This window comes from Hyaena hyaena, unplaced genomic scaffold (assembly GCF_003009895.1).
Source record: "Hyaena hyaena isolate Hyena2069 unplaced genomic scaffold, ASM300989v1 scaffold_242, whole genome shotgun sequence".
Taxonomy (NCBI): Eukaryota; Metazoa; Chordata; class Mammalia; order Carnivora; family Hyaenidae; genus Hyaena; species Hyaena hyaena.
The window spans coordinates 2,043,346-2,064,593 of record NW_024080869.1 but is presented as its reverse complement, the minus strand read 5'-3'; the positions used below and the strand labels follow the sequence as shown (position 1 = coordinate 2,064,593).

The following is a 21,248-nucleotide window of genomic DNA, read 5'->3' as shown; positions in this document are numbered from 1 at the left end:
TCATGGTCTCCTGGTTTTGTGTTGAGTTTGAGCGCCACGTGGAACTGCGTGGGTAGCCTAGAGCCTGCTTGCGATTCTCTGTCCGCCTCTCTCTACCCCTTCCCCACTCATGCTGTCTCTATCTCTCTCAAAATAAATAAAACTTTAAAAATTTTTGGAAAAAAGAAGATAATTCTGAAACTTCCCATTTTAGGGATGTTTTCAAAAATGGTTAGTATGATATAAATGCAGGAGCAATTCTGTTTCAGGAGTGGAAAAAGACATGGTATAAGGTCAGAGCAATTTCTACAAGACAAGGTGCAAACAAGACCATAGGGGGGTGGGGTGGGGGGTGAGGGGGAAAGGAGCCACCTAAAATCAATAAAGGAAAAAGGGGCGCCTGGGTGGCTCAGTAGGTTAAGTGTCTGACTTCGGCTCAGGTCATGATCTTGTGGTTCATGGGTTCAAGCCCCCGCATCAGGCTCTGTGCTGACAGCTAGCTCAGAGCCTGGAGACTGTTTCAGATTCTGTGTCTCCCTCTCTCTCTGACTCTCCTCTGCTCACGCTGTGTGTCTCTCTCTCTCAGAAATAAAAACATTTAAAAATTTTTTTAAAAATCAATAAAGGGAAAAGGAAAAGCCTGCTTGGGTAAGAAGTGATGGTGTCCATGACAAAACCCAACCCCCAACACTGTGAATGTAGGCAGTAGTGCTGCAGGCTGTCAGCAGGAGGCCCTGTCAGAGCAGAGGCTCATTAAGCCTGCCCTTGCGAAGTAGAGCACAGAGGGGACTGTGAACTTCTAAAATGAGGACTGCTGTTTGTTGTCAGTGTGAATGTGTGTGGTGGGGGGGGGGGGGGGGGGGGGGGGNGTCTGACTTCGGCTCAGGTCATGATCTTGTGGTTCATGGGTTCAAGCCCCCGCATCAGGCTCTGTGCTGACAGCTAGCTCAGAGCCTGGAGACTGTGCTCAGTAGCAGGACCTCGCGCGCCCGGGGCCGCTGACCCCTAACATTCCCAGCCTCGTTTCTCTGCTGGGGGGGGGGGGGGGGGGGGGGCGGGAGGCAGCACCAAGGAACAAACCTTGAGAAGCAACTGACTGGCACATCAGTGGAAAAAAATTTTTTTTAGAGAAATTCTTTGAGATAACTTCCTTCCTACTGCAAACAAGCTGTTTATAGTATAAATCTTGCAAAATCATGAAAGAAAACATAAACTTTTATTCCTTCTTGGAATCAAAAGATTTGCCCAAGGACCCAGATAATCTCTAACACAATTTATTTGAAATCCTAATATTGGACCAATATAGATACTTTGTTAGGATGAACAACCAGAAATGTTAACAAATTTCAAAGTTTACTGACAAATACACACATACAGAACTTGAGTAAATAACGTTGGAAAATGAGTAAATATGATGTTCCTGAATAGGAAGACTCAACATGACAAAGATGACAATTCATCCCAAATTAACCTATGATTTATACAACCCCAACCAGAATCCTAAAAGGTTTCAGTTAAGCATTTCATCAGAATTTAATTTATGTACTCTGGAGCCCAGCACGCCTTCCTCAGGAAAGGGATTATGAGCAAGCCCTACATGTCCTTTGATCTGGTTCCATAGATACCACTTGAGAGAAACTCCTTGAAACTTGTGCCATGTCGTTGGTATTTTCCATATCCCCATATTAATACGAGCTGTTTTAATTATCAATTGTTATGTAACACACAACTCCAAAATTTAGTAACTTAAAGCTAGAATCAGTTTCGTTGCTTGTGATTTTGCAGTTTGGGTAGGGGTCAGTGGGGACCTCATCTCTGCTTTGTATGGCACTTGTAAGGTTGGTTTGACTGAGGCTAGGGGGTCCATTTGCAAGAAGGTTTCCACGCTGGTGCTGGCTGTCACATGTGAGCTCAGCTGCAACTACTAGCTGCAGGCCTGTATTAGTTCCACTTTTTCTCATAGCATGGTTACTGGGTTTCAGAGGAAGGAAGCACAAGGCTTATTAATGCTGGGTTCAGAGATCCCCAGAATGTTACTTCTCTGCATTCGACTAGGCGACACAGCTACAAACCCACATCAGATCAAGAGGAGACATAAATTCTCCCTCCTGATGGAAGTAGCTGCATGTATGTACCAGAAGGGGCAGGATTATTTGTGAGATTTCTTTGGAGACTATCTAGTACTCAGGTTGTTCCTCGATCTTATATTCCATTGGTCATTTGGTCAGTTTCCATAAAGGATATCCAAATGTTAGTGCTCAAACCATCACCTCTCTTAGAAGTAGTCCCAAATAATTACTAATTTAAATACGACTCATCACAAAAGTAGTATTTCCCAGAAAAGCACATTATTTTTCTAATTTTTTTATTGAGGTGTAATTTACAGTGAAATATACAGATCATAGTATAGAATTTAATGTATTTTGATATATGCATGTAGCTGTGTATGCATACATACATATGCATTGCATAGCTGTGTAACACATACCCATATCAAGATATATCTCCCTCACCCAAAAATATTCTCTGTGCCCTTTTCTTGTCAATGTATGTTCCCAGAGGCAACCACTATTATTTTTTTAATCTTAAATTCGCCTATTCTAGAACTTCATATAAATGAAATTATATGCACATACTCTTGTGTCAGACTTCATTCAGCAGTTTTTGAGATTCGTGCTGTTTTGTATATTAATAATTTGTTCCCTTTAATTATGAGTAGCATTTCATTTTATGAATATACTACAATTTGCATAACTTCTTGTGTTGGTGGATATTTAGGTTGTTTCCAGTTTGGGGGTACTTTAAAGCTGCAATGAACATTCATTTTCATATACCTAAACTTTTATTTCTCTTTGGTAAATACCTAGAAGTGAAATTTCTTTTCTTTTTTTTAATGTTTTTTTTTTTTTATTATTTTTATTTCTAGGAGGGAGAGAGAGACAGACAGACAGCGTGAGCAGGGGAGGGTCAGAGAGAGAGGGAGTCACAGACTGAAATAGGCTCCAGGCTCTTCTAGTGATCCTAGAAGTGAAATTTCTGGGTCATATAGACGATCTTTAATTTTAGAAGAAATTGCCAAGGTTTCCAAAGTGGTTGAGCCAGAGTTCCAGTTTCTCCACATCCATGCAAATATTCTGTCAGTTATTAATTGTAGCCATTTTAGTTTTTGATTAAAAATTTTTTTATGGTTTATTTTTGAGACAGAGCATGAGTGGGGGAGGGGCAGAGAGAGAGGGAGACACAGAATCCCAAACAGGCTCCAGGCTCTGAGCTGTCAGCACAGAGCCCAATGCGGGGCTTGAACCCATGAGCTGTGAGATCTGATCTGAGCCAAAGTCGTACACTTAACCAACTGAGCCACCCAGGTGCCCCAAATTTAGCCATTTTAGAGGTGTCTGATATAATCGTATTGTTGTATTAACTTGCATTTCTCTGATGGCTAATGAGTTTGAGCATTACTTGATGTACTTAATGTCCATTCATATAATTTTCCTTGTAATGTGTCTGTTAAAGTATTTTGCTCATTTTTATTGTCTTTTATAAAATATACTATGGATATAAGGCTTTCATGAGATATGATTATTACAAATATACTCTCCTAGTATGTGGCTTGTCTATTCATTTTCTTAACCATGTCTTTTGCTGAGTAGAAGTCTCTTGTTTTGTTTTTAACGTTTATTTTTGTTTTTAACGTTTATTTATTTTTGGGGGGCGGGGGGAGGTTGCATGTGTGAGGGGAGGGGCAGAGAGAGAGAGAGAGAGAGAGAGAAAGAGAGAATCCCAAGTAGGTGGGGCCCAACATGGGGCTGGATTCCGCGAACCCTGAGATCTTGACTTGAGTGGAAACCAAATCGGACGCTCAGCTGACTAAACCACCCAGGCACCCCTTGATGAGAAGTTTTAAATTTTTATTATGTACAACTTACCAATTTTCTTTTATAGTTTGTGCTTTCTGGGTTCTAAAAATTACCTGCTTACCCCAAGGTCATGATATTTCCTGTTTCTTCTTGAAGCCTTAGTTTTCACTTTTATTTACATTTAGGTTATTAATACACCACAAATTACTTTTCAAGGGTAGTATAAGGTTCAAAATATCCAATTACTCCAGCACGGTTTCCCTTTCCCCATGGAATTATTGTGGAGTCTTTGTTAAAAATCATTTGATAGGGGCGCCTGGGTGGCTCAGTTGGTTGAGCGTCTGACTTTGGCTCAGGTCATGATCTCATGGTTCGTGGGTTCCGGCCCCATGTCAGGCTTTGCACTGACAAGCATGAAGCCCGCTTTGGATTCCACCCCCTTGCTCTCTGCCCCTCCTCTGTCATGCGCAGGCTCTCTCTCTTGAATAAATAAACATTAAAAAAATCATTTGACTATATTTGTGTGGGTATATTTCTGGACTGTATTGTGTTTCAGTGACCTATGTGTCTTCTTTACTGTACCCATCCATACCCAAAATCTTAAAATCATAGAGACTCAGTCTTTCAACTCTGTTCTTTTTCAAAACTCTTTAGCTATCCTAGGTTCATCACATAGCTTTTACATAAGCTTGAAATTTTTAGTGAAAAGCCTACTGGGATTTTGACTGCATTGAATCTATTGATCAATTTAGACAGATCTGATAACAAAACAATATTATGTGTTCAAATCGTGTACATAATGTATCCATTTATTTAAATCTCCTTTCATTTCTCTCAGCAATAAGTATCATACATTTAAATCTTAGATGTTTGTTTATAATCTGCTCTGATCAGTGTAATTTATAAATCTGTGTAAAAGCCATTCGAGGAAATTTCAAGATTGGTATGACATGTTGTTTTTTCTTGCAATCAAATAGGAAAGCGGTATCCTCATTACAGTTTTAAAAGTAGAAAAATTTGAGTAACATTTGAATTAGAAGAGATGAAATATGTACACAATTATTAACAGCACAAAGACAGAATATAAGAATTATAGAAGAAGCACAATACTATAATACAAAAACCAAGAAGAAAGCAAATTCAGTCTTTGATTTCTCTTAAACAATTAAAAATAACAGAAATATGTTTAAGTGAATCTGTCACTTAATATATGAAAAACTGAATTGTAAGAGCTATAAGCAATCGGGAAAATAAAAATCTTTTTATGACAACTTCTGCATCCAAATTGGCATTCAGCATGGATAACAATCTTCTTTATAAAAAAGACTTTATTTTAAGTAATCTCTACACAACGTGGGGCTCAAATTTATAACCCCAAGATCAAGAGTTGCATGCTCTACTGACTGAGACAGCCCGGCGCCTCTATTTTCTTTATTTAATATTTTCATTTATGAAGATTACTTAACTTACTTCATTAAATGATTTCAGCATTTAATAACCAATATAACCAAGCTTAATCCTTCAACTTTGATCTTCTACTTTAATTAAGAATGGCTGGTCAGAACTCCCTTTATATAAACTTTTTATAACATACCTGAAAGTGGTTAACTTATTTCTTTTTTCTTGCTAAGTACATAATCCCAATTCAAAAGCTTTTCTTCATGTATTTTAATTCCTTAATTTTTTGGATAAGACTATCAAATAAATATACACTAAAATATGATTAAATCAGTCTTTTAGAATACTTCCCTCTGCATAATTTCAGAAGAGAAATTAGACTTTTGATTGAAAAATAAAGTTATTCTTTATTATTTTAATTTTTTTTAAACAAATGCATCAAATAAGAAATCAATATTATGTTAGAACATTTATAATCTGAAAATGTTCTTAGCAGTAGTAATTCCTCCATAAAATATAACTGCAATAACTGCATATATAAAGCACTATCAAATGCATATATATATATATATATATATATATATAATGAGAAGATAGCACATCTTTTTATGTCAGGGCTATATGAAAATTAATAGTTATAAAATGGGATAGAAAATATCTTTGCTGCTAACTAGTATGTGACTCTAACAAACTTCTCTCACATCTTCATTCTCCTCTCTTCTGAAAAAAAAGGGAGGGAATAATAATACTCACCTCCATAGAGTTGCTGTAAAGATTAAATTACTGTTTGCAAGGTACTTTGTATAGTTCCTACCTGATAGTAAGTACTAAATTAATGGCAGCTGATTTCATCTTATGGCACGAATAACAACAGAAATACAGTTGATCCTTGAACACTGGGATTAGAGGGACTGACCCCTGCAAAGTGGAAAACACAAAATATAATGACTCCCACAAAACTTAATAGCCTACAACTGACTGAAAGCCCTACCAATAACATAAACTGTCTATTAACAAATATTTTGTATGTTGTAGGTATTATATATTGTATTCTTACACTAAGCAAGCCAGAGAAAAGAAAATGTTATTAAGAAAACCGTAAGGAAGGGGCGCCTGGGTGGCTTAGTCGGTTAAGCATCCGACTTTCGCTTAGGTCATGATCTCGCGGTTCGTGGGTTCGAGCCCCGCGTCGGGCTCTGTGCTGACTGCCAGCTCAGAGCCTGGAGCCTGTTTCAGTCTGTGACTCCCTCTCTCTCTGACCCTCCCCTGCTCACGCTGTCTCTCTCTCTCTCCTAGAAATAAATAAAACATTAAAAAAAAAAAGAAAGAAAACCATAAGGAAGAAAAATACAGTACTATTAAAAAATCTACATGTAAGTGGAACCACATAGTTCAAACTGGTGTTGTTCAAAGTTCAACTGTATATTGCCATACATGGGCTATTCTGTATGCTATTTAATTAGATAGGCCGACCTAAAGAGGAAGAGGAAACCTGAGAACTCTGCAATATGGCAATTATTCCACAGCTCTGTGTCTGTACACTAAAAACCAGCCGTAATGTAAAATGTTCATTAGCGCACAAATGTACAAACCATATCCTAGAGTCTTACATAATTTTTTCTTTAGCATCTGTAGCTTGTTAGAAATTAATAGTTATTTGAAAGAATTAAGGGTCTCAAGAATAAAATTAACGTCAAATTTGAAAGTTTTAGAATTAAATTGAGAAAATATTTAACGTATCATTTGTGACTGATCTTCAGACCTACTTATTTAAAATGACCAATTATGGTTAGGTTTAAAATATAAAAGTGCAAATAAAAATTTAAATGTGTAACAAAGATCTCTCTTCAGTTCTTATAAAAAGAAAAAAGGACAAAACTAAGTAGGTAAAATTCTATTACAAATATCAGGAAACTTCAACCTTCATCAAAGATTATATAGAAAACTAGCAAACTCTTTCTCACACGCATTTAACTAATCTGAAATAGAACATATGTGAACATATTATGCATGATTTTCTTTGGCTACTAAAGACCACAAAACAATTTGGAACAAAATATATTTTGTGCAAAAATTAAAGAGACTGTATTTTAAGAGAGAAGAGAAGGAAAAATGAATCATTAACAGGTACCCATTGTTAGGAACTGAACTTGTTTCCCCCAACACTTATCCCACTGCCAGCAATGGGAGTGGAGACAACTGGAGACAAAAAAAATAACATGTTATATTATTTTAAAATAGATAATGCCAGATTATTTCACTATTATAAGGCAAACATTCACTCTTGACCGCTTAGCAAGGAGTTGCCCCAGAAAATTCTATTATCTTCTCAATATTAATCTGGACAGAGGGATGAGCATGGTGCAGATGGAAGACTTAAAAAGAGAAAACATACAAAAGAAATACATATAACATAAGGCATTTAGTACAAATAATGAAAAGCGACTTTATGACACATTTTCCAAGAAAGATTATTTTTACATAGCTTGAAATCCTGTAAAAACCAGGTAGATAACAAGGGGTTAAAAACAAAGTCACTGATGAATGATAATCACTTTTTACCAGAGTTCATGCAGTTATCTTAGTTGGAAAGCTCCTGTCCCAAGTCACAAATTTATGCTCCGCCACATGATTACATATGAAAATCATTTTTTAAAAGAAATTATTTTGTATTTGGTGCTGACAGAGCTCTTGACAAAGTGCTATACAAACTGAAGTTTATAGAAATTTTTAAGTGATCATCTTAAAATACCATACAAAAACGTGTAAACGAAAAGAATCTTTAGAGTTGCAGGGCATTATAAAATCCATAATGCAGATTAAGGCCAAAGATCATCTCTTCTGCATTTAAAAACATTGTTAGCATAATATTAAAAGTTCAAAGTTGTGTTTTCAGTCAGCAGCGAAAGGTGCCAGACGCACTACGGCACTTCACAGGACCTGAGGGGCGACTGCAGGTGCGCTGTGACCCGGCCAGCACAAGCTCATGGCGCTTATGGATGGATGCAGGAGAGGGATTTTGCAACAAGTCTCACCTGGGAGATACGCTAGCATTAAAACGTTTATACTCATCTTGTATCTACCCTGTCAGAGAGGGAAACTGCTTTTAGAAGATATTATAAACAATATAAATTCTGATAGTAAAGCACTGTAAAAGTTATGTATGATATTTTTGGCACGAAGCACTTTTAAAATCTTGAGCTCATTTTGCAAAATATATGTCTGGAATTTCTTATTTGAAAATAAAACCTTTTAACGTACACACAGATGTGTAAATGATTTTATGAATGAATTAGAGTCTATGTTTCCTTAAATGCTGAACATAGCTTCAGTATACTTCAGTTCCAGATATCTGCATGCATACCTCCACATTCTAAATTATACAGATATTGCACAAGCAACATTGCCAAAATACACACTAATGCAGTCTGGCAAAATTTAGAGTTTACCTTTCAATATAAGTTTTTTTTGTAAGTATTCAGATTCAATACTATTTTCCAGAAAAGCTATATGACCAATTTCAGAAAAAGAATGCTTGCTATTTTTCCTTGACCCATAATATTAAAATCTGTACTAACATATTTAGTCACTTCAGTTATGTTTTCCAGCATTTCAAATTCAGCAAAACCCGTTTTTGACACTTCTTATGGATCATTCCTTCAAAAACAGGAGAAGCTTCGTCTGATGCAAAAAAATTAAAACAAGTCCACAAGGCAGTATTTTTCCACCAAAGATCTCACTCCATCTGAAAAGCACTGCAGAACAGTATTTAAGTCTGTTAACTTTCAGAGAGTGATTAGGTGCAAAGTCTGCTTAAAAAAAAAAAAAAAAGAAAAAAAGAAAACAAAAAAAACTTGTAACATACCATGACAGCTGGATGTATTTCTTATGGAATTGCACAATATAATTCAATTTTTTCCTTCCTAAAACGTTTTAGGGTATGCTACAGCTGCTAAAAGGATTTCTGTTTTTCTTGGTCCTCTGTTTGTTGGGTCTGAGATTGATGACATCTCCACCATTAAGGGTACTTGAATTTTGACCTGAGTGACTTCCACCAGATGTATTAAAGACACCTGTATAAATTGAGAGACAACACAAAGAATGGAACTGATACAGCTCACGGTTACCAAATGTAAACTGTATATCCAGTTTCTTAGTAAATTTGTAATATTTTCAGTATTTATAATTTTAAGATTTTGTTTTCACTTCATTTATTTATTTTTTAAAAATGTTTTATTTATTTTTGAGAGAGAGAGACAGCGTGAGCAGGGGAGGGTCAGAGAGAGAGGGAGACACAGAATCCGAAGACAGGCTCCAGGCTCTGAGCTGGCTGTCAGCACACAGCCCGACGCGGGGCTTGAACCCATGAAGTATGACCTGAGCCAAAGTTGGACGCCTAAGTGACTGAGCCACCCGGGGGGCCCCTTATTTATTTATTTTTTAAGTAAACTCTAACATCTTTTTTTTCTTTAAGTAAACATGGGGCCTGAACTCACAAACCTGAGATCAAGAGTCACATGCTCTACCAATAAGCCATCCAGGTGCCCCATATTTTATTTATTTAAAAAAAAATTTTTTTTAACGTTTATTCATTTTTGAGAGACAGAGAGATGGAATGCAAGCAGGGGCAGGGCAGAGAGAGAGGGAGAAAAGAATCTGAAGCAGGCTCCAGGCTCTGAGCTATCAGCACAGAGCCCGATGTGGGGCTCGAACTCACAAACCATGAGATCATGACCTGAGCCAAAGCCGGTCGCATAACCGAGTGAGCCACCCAGGAGCTCCAACATTTTTAATAGCCAATATACATCATTCAAAGTTCAAAGGATACAAAAAAAAAAAATTACAATGACGTCTCCTATCCACATCACCAGTTTACCTTCCCTTATGCAGGCATGTTTTATCACTTTTCCTGTGTACCCTTTCAGAAATAGTTTGTGCATAAATATAAGCAAAAATGCACATATATTCTTCTTTCCTCCCTAAAACAGTAATGAACCATATACACTGTTCTGCATCTTTTCACTAACGATCTACTTCTTAAATCTGGAATACGATAATTTCAGTAATTTTGCTCATTATCTTTTATACCATATAATTTCCTCAAGAATACCAGATCTGTAGGTGACAACAGTATTTGTGAGATTTTATGTTAAAAACACTGCATATCTAAAAGTTGGTAGTAATGTAAAATTTTCCTATTTGGCTAAAACAACACTAAAATGGTCTATAGGTAATTAAAGTGTTGAGTAGATAAAAGGATGAAATAAAAGAACATCTTTAACTATTGGAGTTTCCATTTTGAACTGTGATCTTAAAATGTAATCTCCAATTTCTAAACTACTTAGTAAGGGTGTGTGTGTGTATGAATAGAATACAGATATGAAGTCTTTAAGAGACTACACAGAAACTCAAGAAACATGGGAGCCTGGGGCACCTGGGTGGCTCAGTCAGCTGAGCACCCAACTTCAGGTCAGGTTATGATCTTGCAGTTCATGGGCTGGAGCCCTGCATCGGGCTTGCTGCTCTCAGTGCATAGCCTGCTTTGGATCTTCTGTTTCCCTTTCTCTCTCTGTTCCTCCCCAACTCTCTCTCTCAAAAATAAACAAAACAAAACAACAAAACAAAACAAAACAAGGCCTGGGTGCCTAAGTCAGTTAAGCGTCCAACTCTGGATTTTGGCTTAGGTCATGGTCTCAGTTTTTGAGATCAAACCCCAAGCTGGACTCTACACTGACAGCATGGAGCCTGCTTGGGATTCTCTCTCTCCCTCACTCACTGCCCCTCTCCGCTCACACGTAAGTGTGCGCTCTCGCCTTCTCTCTCTCAAAATAAATAAATAAATATTTAAAAAAGCAGCATAGAAACAGAAAATTTGGTTCTCAACTTCTTGGAAGCCAAAGCAACAAGCAAGACATGGTTAGTCAGTTATTGTTAAAGAGAAGACAACACACTTGTTCTTTAGGAAATGCCAAACTTTGCAGGCATTTAGCATTAAAAATAAAATCAGTAAAGTGTATGGAGACAGTATAAGTAGAGAGTCAGAAGAACAAACTTCTTTATAGAACAGACCATTACAAAGTCTTTATCTCTGTTCTCTTAATATATAAAATGAATTTAGAAAATTCAATAGTTAAAAAAGATCTTTTCACTCAATATACCTTTTGTTTTTATTTATTTATTTTTATAGTTTATTTTTGAGACAGAGCACGAGTGGGAGAGGGGCAGAGAGAGAGGGAGACACAGAATCTAAAACAGGTTCCAGGCTCTGAGCTGTCAGCACAGAGCCCAACACGGGGCTTGAACCCACAAACCATGATCATGGCCTGAGCTGAAGTCGGATGCTGCACCAAACCCACCCAGGTACCCCTCAATATACCTTTTAATAGGAGACCTGATACTAAGTTTAAAAACTGCTGATCTAGGAGCACCTGGGTGGCTCAGTCGGTTAAATGTCTAACTTCAGCTCAGGTCATGATCTAATGGGTGGTGAGTTCTAGCCCCACATTGGGCTCTGTGCTGACAGCTCAGAGTCGGAAGCCCGCTTTGGGTTCTGTGTCTCCCTCTCTCTCTGCCCGTCCCCCACTTACATTCTGTATCTCTTTCTCTCAAAAATAAACATTAAAAAAAATAAATTGCTGATCTAATACTTCCTAACCACATTTCTTAAAGAAAGGAACATATTGTATTAAAAAATACTAAATACGGGGCATCTGGGTGGCTCAATTGGTTAGGCGTCTGACTTCGGCTCAGGTCATGATCTCACTGCTCCTGAGTTTGAACCCCACGTCTGGCTCTGTACTGACAGCTCAGAGCCGGGAGCCTGCTTTACATTCTGTCGCCCTCTCTCTCTGCCCCTCCCCCACTCAAGCTCTGTCTGTCTCTCTCAAAAATAAACAAACATTAGAAAAAAAATTTTTAATGTTAAATATGACAATAATGAATGAAAAATAAATTTACCAGGTAAACATGGGACTAATACTACCTAGGTACTTACCAATTTTGTTACTACTTGAATGCATTAATTCTGGGTCCTCAGCTATTTGCTGTTTGAGTTTCTGAAGATACTTTTCAGCCAAATATTTAAATACTAGAATAAAAACAAAAACAATAACCTTACCAGGTCAGTATAATTTCTGCATGTAAAATCAGTTATTTTATATCACTCACTATAATACCTTATACATTTATTTATTTTTGAAATATTTATATTCTTTTATTTATCCTTACTAAACACATTTAAAATTACATTAAAGTATAAAATCTAGGGGCATGTGCGTGGCTCACTTGGTTAACTGACTGACTCTTTTATTTATTTATTGTGAGAGACAGAAAAAGAGAGAGAGAGAGACAGTATGAGTGGGAGAGGGGCACAGAGAGAGGGAGATAGAGAGAATCCGCAGCAGGCTCGGCACTGTCATTGCAGAGCCCAACGCAGGACCCAAATTCACAAACTGCAAGATCATGACCTAAGCTGAAATCAAGGGTCAGATGCTTAACGCACTCAGCCACTGCAGCGCCCCAAGCGTCCAACTCTTGATTTCAGCTCAGGTCATGATTTCATGGTGGTGAGATGGAGCCTCATGTCGGGATTCTCTCTCTCTCCTCTTTACTCCTCCCCTGCATGCATGTATGCTCTCTCTCTCTCTCTCTCAAAATAAATAATAAACATTAAAAAAAGAAGTATACAATCCAATTGAAAAAATTCAACTTCTGAAATTACATGAGCAATACCTAAGTACAATGGTAATACTAATATATATATATATTTTATTAGTAAAGAAATGAAATAATACTTGTAGTCATTAGTCTTAGGTACTTGAATAGGGATCAACTTCAGCAGCACTATACTAACTCAGTCTTGAAAAGATGTCCCCTTTCTTTAGGTGAAAAAAATAATTCAATAATTAATGATGCAACAATTGAGTTGCAATCTAATAAAATAAGCAGCAATTCTTATTATTCATCTTTCTCTAATCTCACTTTCTTAAACTGGGAAATATTATTAAACAAATTAAGATTAGAGGCGCCCTGGCTAGCTCAGTCGGTAGAGCATAAGACTCTTGATCTTGGGGTCATGAGTTCGAGTCCCACATTGGGGGTAGAGATTACATAAAAAACAAAACAAAAACACCACATTAAATTAAGGTCATTATAACTACCTAATGGAATATCCACTCTTGTAGAATTCTCAATTCAGTAACTTAAAAAGGTATGCATGAAAAACACATACATGCAGGCAATGAGAAAGAATGAAATCTGGCCATGTGTAGCAACATGGGTAGAACTTGAGGGTGTTATGCTGAGCGAAATAAGTCAGGCAGAGAAGGACAGATACCATATGTTTGCACATACAGGTGGATTAGGAGGAACTTAACGGAGGACCATGGGGGAAAAGAAGGGGGAAAATAGTTGGGGAGATGGAGGGAGGCAAACCATGAGAGACTCTTGAATGCCGAGAACATAATGAGGGCTGATGGGGGTGGGGGTGGGGGAGAGGAAGGGGGGTGCTGGGCATGGAGGAGGGCACTTGTGGGGATGAGCACTGGGTGTTATATGGAAACCAACTTGACAATAAACTATTAAAAAAAAAAAAAAGGATGAAAGACCAAAATAAATTAAGAATAAATTCACCTGCATATAAAATATTCTCTAAAACAAAATATCATAATAAAAATATCAATAATTAATATGACAAAAGGTTAATATATTTTAAAATCTTTATGCTGCATCTCAATAAATTTATAAGAAAAACAGAGATCCAAATTTTAGAAAAATAGGTAGAAAACATGAATGGATATTCATCAACAGATGAAATACAAATAGCTAGAAAATATGGAAAAATCTACAGCTTTATTAGTGTTATTTATCAAAGGCACTAATGTTGGTGAAACTGCAGAGAGAAATGTAGATTTGAACAAATATTCTGTAAAACGATTCAATCTTATGTATTAAGAGTCTTAAAATGCTCCGGCTTTTTGAATCAGTAACTTTATTTTTAGGAATAGCTTCTAAGGAAATAATCACAAATGTGAACAGTTTTATGCACCAAAGATATTTATTATAGTGTAATTTACAATTGAAAACAACCTAAATATTCAATTATAGTGAAAATGTTAAAAGTAATTTATGGTTAATCATACGAAATTCAGAGCTCCCACATGCAGTCATTAGAAGTGATTTTGTTAAATAGAGATACTTGTGAAATGATGGTAGGTGTAAAAGACAGAATATCAAATTGAATACATTCATAAGCTATATCAATTTATATTTTTATATATTTATATATAATTTTATATATTTAAAATAACATTAAAAGACCAATTAAAATTGGAAAAAAAAGAAAAACACATACATATATACATACTCACATATACACAGTAATATTTTTCTTTTTAAAAATTTTTTTAAGTTTATTTATTTATTTTGAGAGAGACAGAGACAGCATGAGCAGGGGCTGGGCAGAGAGAGAGAGAGAGACAGAGAGAGAGAGAGAGAGACAGAGAGAGAGAGACAGAGAGAGTCCCAAGCAGGCTCCACACTGTCAGTGCAGAGCTCAGCATGGGGCTCAAACTCATGAAACTGTAGATCATGACCTGAGCCAAAACTGAGCATCCAATGCTTTCCAACCAAGCCACCCAGGCACCCCCAGCTATATTTTTAAAGGTAAAACCAAAATAAAACCCACCAGAGTTTTGCTATAGACAGCAAATATTCTAAGACATCAGTAAAGGGGTGCCTAGCTGGCTCAATCGGTTAAGCATCCAATTCTTGGTTTTAGCTCAGGTCACACAATCTCACAGTTTTGTGAGTTCGAGTCCCACATTGAGCTCTGCACTGACAGTGAAGTGTCTGCTTGGGATTCTCTGTCTCTCTCTCCCTCTGCCCCTCCCCTACTTGCAGTGTCTCTCTTTCAAAATAAATACACTTTAGGGGCGCCTGGGTGGCTTAGTCGGTTAAGCGTCCGACTTTCGCTTAGGTCATGATCTCGCGGTTCGTGGGTTCGAGCCCCGCGTCGGGCTCTGTGCTGACTGCCAGCTCAGAGCCTGGAGCCTATTTCAGTCTGTGACTCCCTCTCTCTCTGACCCTCCCCTGCTCACGCTGTCTCTCTCTCTCTCTCTCCTAGAAATAAATAAAACATTAAAAAAAAAAAATTAAAAAAAAATAAATAAATAAATACACTTTAAAAAATTAATTAAAAAAAGATTAGTAAATAGTTAAGGACTCTAAGGAGCAGTACGCATTTAAATTTTACTTAATGATAGGTGATGAGAAAATTCTGTTCTCATTACATAGGATTTCCAAACAACATCACAGAAAAAGCATAAACAGGATAAAACAAACTTCCTGTTATTAATTTTTTTTTAAAAAGGCAGTTTACCTTCAGTCACATTTAGATCTTCTTTCACTGACGTTCTGTAGAATCTTAGCTTTAACTTTTTTGCCAGTGCCTCAGCTTCCTCACTATATACAAAAGAAAAAAGTGCTTATAAAGGTACTTTCTGATAGCCTGTTTTAAAAAGTCATTTTTATTACATTTACTGAATACAGCTTGGGGGTGAGGGTGGGGGTGTCAGACCTTCCAGACCAGTTAAAAACCATGTTCTCAGTGCTCTTTTAGGATTTTTAGTTTTCAGTACTCTTGTGGAATAAACACCATGACGCTGTCAGTTCTATAGTCACATACTCTAGCCTTAAAATAGCTAAATATCACTTTTCTTTATATAATACTTACTTTTCTCTCTTGTCTTTAAAAACATTTGAATTTAATTGCATACTGACAGTCTTACACTGCATTCCTTTCTTCACTCTTGCTGCCTATGAAACCACTTTGCTGCCAAGGCCAAAGTCATTATATTAACAACTGCGTCTACAAAAGGGGAGTCCTAATGGTAGTTTTATCCTGGCTCCTGATCTTAGTTTTATTGAGACTGTAGTCGCTCTGCTCTAAAATGGTTCTCAAGGATTCCACCCCATGCCTCGCCCTCCTCCTGGTTTCACATCCTTGTACAGCCTCCTCCCACAATGGAATCAGGGTTGGTCTGTGTGATCAATAACGTACAGAGGTGACAGCAGGGGACTTCTGAGACTAGGTCATAAGAGACATTATGGCTTCTGCTTTGTTCTGTCTTGAATCATGTGATTGGGAGAAGCCAGCTGCTATATTGTGACAACACTCAAGCAGCCCTGGGGAGGTCCACATGGCAAAGAGCTAAGGCCTCCTGACAACAGTCAAGTGATGAGCCAACTTGGAAGTAGGCCCTCCAAGCCCTAGTCAAGCCTTTACGTGACTACAGTCTTAGGCAACATCTTGACTGTAACCTCATGAAAAACCTGAACCAGAACCACCTGGTTAAGCCACTCCCAAATTCCTGACTCAGAGAAACTGTGAAATAATATTTTTTTGTTGTTTTAAGCCACTAAATTTTGGATTAATTTGTTATACAGCAACAGATACACTAATATAAGAACATACAAAAAACGATAAGGTAAAAACCAAGCAAAAATGTTCAAAGCTAGCAAAAAGTTAATAATATGATGTACAAATACTTAAGACAGAATTATCTAGATACCTCTATTCACAGATTTGAGCCTATTTCTGAATATATAAAAGAACGTGAATCTGAACTACTTATCCATTTGAACTCATCCACACAGGACAGCTCCATGCTCTAGACATTAAAACATACAGGGATGTTTTTCTTAACATTCTTATTATAACCAGATTTGACAACATCAAGAGCTGGATTTGTGGTGTAAGACATAAGACTGGAATTCTAAAAGGGCCTTCAAAATTTATTCCTTTAATTTGTTCTACTATGACTTTGTGTGAACTTTTTTTTACCCAACCCAATCAGACCAAATAGCTCACAGAGAATTTTAAGCATAAGGTGGTCTCTATAAAAGCTTTCTTAAATTTTTAATATCTATGCATAAATTAAAACAGGTTTTAACTTTATGGAATTACCACCTCCCCCTCAAAAGTGGACATCTTACTTTTTTATACAAGAATCATCCAAGAGATCAATCTTGTTTTGCACAAGCACAGTTGGTATATCTCCAACTTCAGCTACTACTTTCTCTCTCCAACTGGAAATTGCCTCAAAAGATTCCCTGTCTGTGGTAGAAAATACAAGCACACAAGCCTGGGCTCCTGTAAGATCACAAAATAAAAATGTTATTTACATTAATGAAGCAATCCTATATAGGATGAGGATAACTTTTACCTATTCAAACAATTTTTTAATTAAAGCATAAAATGTGATATTAGCTTTAGGTGTATCAAGACAACTTTATGTGAATAAATATTGAGCTCATCTTTGTAGCAATCTGCTTATTTTTAACATATAAACTTTATTTTCCAATTCAAAGAAACAGTGGTTCCCAAAATTCCTGGAAAGAATCAGGGTACAGCTGTCTGTGTTGTACCCTGCTCCCTGCCCCAATTTTTATAATTAATTTATTCTTTGATTTAAACTAAGTAGATGGTGCCAGAGATATGAGCAGCAAGAATGATTAAGAAAAGAAAAATGTTTAAAAAAACAAAGACTGGGGATACTAGGTGGCTTGGGTGGCTGAGTGTCAGACTCTTGATTTTGGCTCAGGTCATGATCCCAGGGTCATGGGATCAAGTCCTGAATCGGGCTCTGTGCTGAGTGAGGAGCCTGCTTAAGATTCTCTCTCTCTCCAAGGCACCTGGGTGGCTCAGTAGGTTAGGCATCCAACTTTGGCTCAGGTCGTGATCTTGCCATTCATAAGTTCAAGCCCCATGTTGGGCTCTGTGCTGTCAACTCAGAGCCTGAAGCCTGCCTCAGATTCTGTGTCTCCCTCTCTCTCTGACCCTCCCCTGCTCGTGCTCTCTCAAAAATAAAAAAAAATTTAAAAAATTAAAAATAAAAAAGATTCTCTCTCCATCTGCCCCTCTGCCCTGCTCACATGCTCTCTTAAAAAAAAAAAAATCAGGGACGCCTGGGTGGCTTAGTCAGTTAAGCGTCCGACTTTCGCTTGGGTCATGATCTCGCGGTTTGTGGGTTCGAGCCCCGCGTCGGGCTCTGTGCTGAGTGCCAGCTCAGAGCCTGGAGCCTGTTTCAGTCTGTGACTCCCTCTCTCTCTGACCCTCCCCTGCTCACGCTGTCTCTCTCTCTCTCTCTCTCCTAGAAATAAATTAAAAAAAAAAATTAAAAAAAAAATCAGTGCTCAAAAGATAAAAGTATGTCCATAACAATTCAAAATTATTTAGTGGGCGACTTAGTGGGAAGACACCAGAGAAATATGGAAAAATGCTAAAGGGCTAGTCTAAAGATGAAGAACATGTAATATTAATGTTTAAGCAATCCAGGGAGGTCAATAACACAACTACAGGCAGAGACACCGGAGTTTCACTGCAGCTGTGGACAGGTCCTGACTGTTGTCAGCATCCACCTCAAAGCATACGCTGCAGGTGGTACTCAGCTTTTCTGCCTCATGGTTTTTTCAGAAAGACCCTTGGTTTAGCCTATTTTAAGAGGAACTGATACCCCTGGGGAAAAACTTGAATGTACGGGAGATAAGATAAAACCTCAGCTTCCCTTTGGTGGGACCATCTTGAGGCGTGTCTACCTGATGCCTCACAGGGATGGATCCCCAATTGCTTACAGTAATAATTAGGTTATTAATGCACCTTCATAGGTTTTTCTCCCTTCTCCTCCAGTCTCTCACTTCTTTCTGGGGTCACCTACCAAATAAATCAGCCCCAAGTTGTGCCAAGAACTGTTTGGTACGTGATTGTGGGGGTGCATTCAAACTAAGACAGAATCTTAAGTTAAAGGCAATCACTGTAAGAATAAAAAGAATCGGGCTCTGCGCTGACAGCATGGAGCCTGCATGGGATTCTGTCTCCTTCTCTCTCTACCTCTTCCCCACTCTCTCTCTCACACAATAAATACATAAACTTTAAAACAATTTAAAAAAAGATTACAAAGGGAATGTATAACTATTAACCCAGATGTCTCCAAAGTAAAGGAGGAAAGAAAATACACACACACAACCCAAACAAAAAACCTACAACAAATATGAAACCTGAACCAAGATGTCAGAAATAAGTCCTAACAAGAACAGCTGCAATCTCAGATTGATACACAATCTCAGAAGCAGGATGGTTCCCTGATATCAAGCCTTCAGACTGGATGCTGCAACCACCTCAGCTACTTACCCTAAATAAATTACCAAAAGGAAAAACCAAAAACACAAAACAGACAACCTGGATTACTTTTAGAGATTTAATAATTCTGACAAATGATGGACAACTACTTGTTTTAATTTCCCGTAACTGAATGTTATCATCCATCCATCCATCCAGGTAAATACACTGTGAAATTGTGATGCATTATGGTTCTTTTCTGCTTCGAAAACCAGCACCCCACCACCACCATAAAAGTCCTTTACAATATATACTTTAAGTGAAAGACCCATTATAGAAAAATTTTACTTAAGTACCAATAAAACAGATTCTAAATATGTGTGGAAAGATCATTCTTTGCAGAATTTATGAAGGAAATGATCATAAATTCATTATACCACTTTGGAACTCTCTCAAACACTTCAACAATTATTTTGTTAAAAATTGAGAAGAAGGGGAAAGGATTTTCTCAGAGAAAATGCCATACACTCCAACCCCTCTCTCTCTTTTACGGCGGGGTGCTATGGGGGAGAGTACTATCATTGCCTCCTTCATCTCAACCTAGAAGCAAGACCACTTAAGCAGCATGATACACGTTCCCAGGCACTAGAGGACACTCTGGATTGCCGGTGCAGTGATTCAAGGCTGGGAATGAGAGCAAAGGGGCAAGACCAAAAGACAAAAAAAAGAGAGCCGCACTTGGAAGTAACGGCACTCCTGCCAATGGCAAGACAAAGAATGCACATACGGATAGAGGTGAACCACCTCTAAGAGATAAGCTAGCATATGGGGTCATCTTAACTCACATCTAACAGGACTGCTTATCGGGTGATGGGAGCTCAAAGGAAGGGTAAAGTGGAATGCAAGTCCCCCAAAGGGAACCAAGGGAGCAAAGCAACTGCAAGAATCAAGTGCTCAGAAGAAATATCCCCAAAAATGGGAACCTTGGAAGAATCCAGAACAGTCACCTAGAGAAAGTATCATCTTTGAACATCTGCCACCCACTCAGTCAGTTGAGCTTCCAACTCCTGATTTTGGCTCAGGGTCATTGATCTCACAGTTGTGAGATGGAGCTCCACGCAGGGTGTGGTGCCTGCTTCAGATTCTCTCTCCCTCTACCCTTCCCCCTACCATGTGTGTGCACATGTGCATGCGCTCTCTCGCTCGCTCTCTCTCTAAAAAAAAAAAAAAAAGAAAAAAAATTGATAACGTTAAAGAAAAGTTAATCATGTTTTAATTTCTCTATTGCAGTCATTTGGATATATTTTACACTCCTGTCATTTAAAGGAAGCCAGTGTTTTCTATTCATATATTTATTTTAATGTTTTATTTTTGAGAGAGAGAGCGAGAGAGAGAGAGAGAGAGAGAAAGCGCGAGCTGGGGAGAGACAGAAAGCGAGGGAGATGCAGAATCTGAAGCAGGCTCCAGGCTCTGATCTGTCAGCACAGAACTAGATGCAGGGCTCAAACACACAAGTGGTAAGATCATGACCTGAGCTAAAGTCAGATGCTTAACCGACTGAGCCACTCAGGCGCCCCTCCATATATTTTTAAAAGACCTGTATTTTCCTGCTATTCAGTCTTCCTTCAATACCACAAACCCTTAGAATCATACCGTTAGGAGTTACTTTGTTATCATAGATAACAGTAAATCACCCACAAAAGAATCACTTCTGATAATTAACAAACTACTCCACTTATCCACATATCAGGAACATAGAGATCTGATTGTGGTAATTATAAGATCACCATTAACAAATACCTATTTCTTTATTTTAAAAAAAATTTTTAATGTTTATTTATTTTTGAGAGAGAGAAAGAAACAGAGCATGAGCAGGGGAGGGGCAGAAAGAGAGGGAG

The 21,248-nt window shown here is 37.7% G+C and overlaps 1 protein-coding gene across 1 annotated transcript in view; it reads right to left on the bottom strand.

Annotated features, from left to right (window-relative positions):
* Positions 1-7,074: 7,074 nt before the first annotated feature.
* The window catches only part of RAB23 (RAB23, member RAS oncogene family), a 36,815-nt gene continuing 22,641 nt past the window's right edge, over positions 7,075-21,248 (bottom strand). The window contains exons 4-7 of the mRNA XM_039244307.1: positions 17,229-17,385; positions 15,613-15,695; positions 12,229-12,321; positions 7,075-9,307 (exon numbers count right to left, since the gene is read on the bottom strand). Of these exons, the coding sequence (XP_039100238.1) occupies positions 9,168-9,307; positions 12,229-12,321; positions 15,613-15,695; positions 17,229-17,385 (473 nt within the window). The 3' untranslated portion in view covers positions 7,075-9,167. The remainder of the gene's footprint in view (positions 9,308-12,228; positions 12,322-15,612; positions 15,696-17,228; positions 17,386-21,248) is intronic.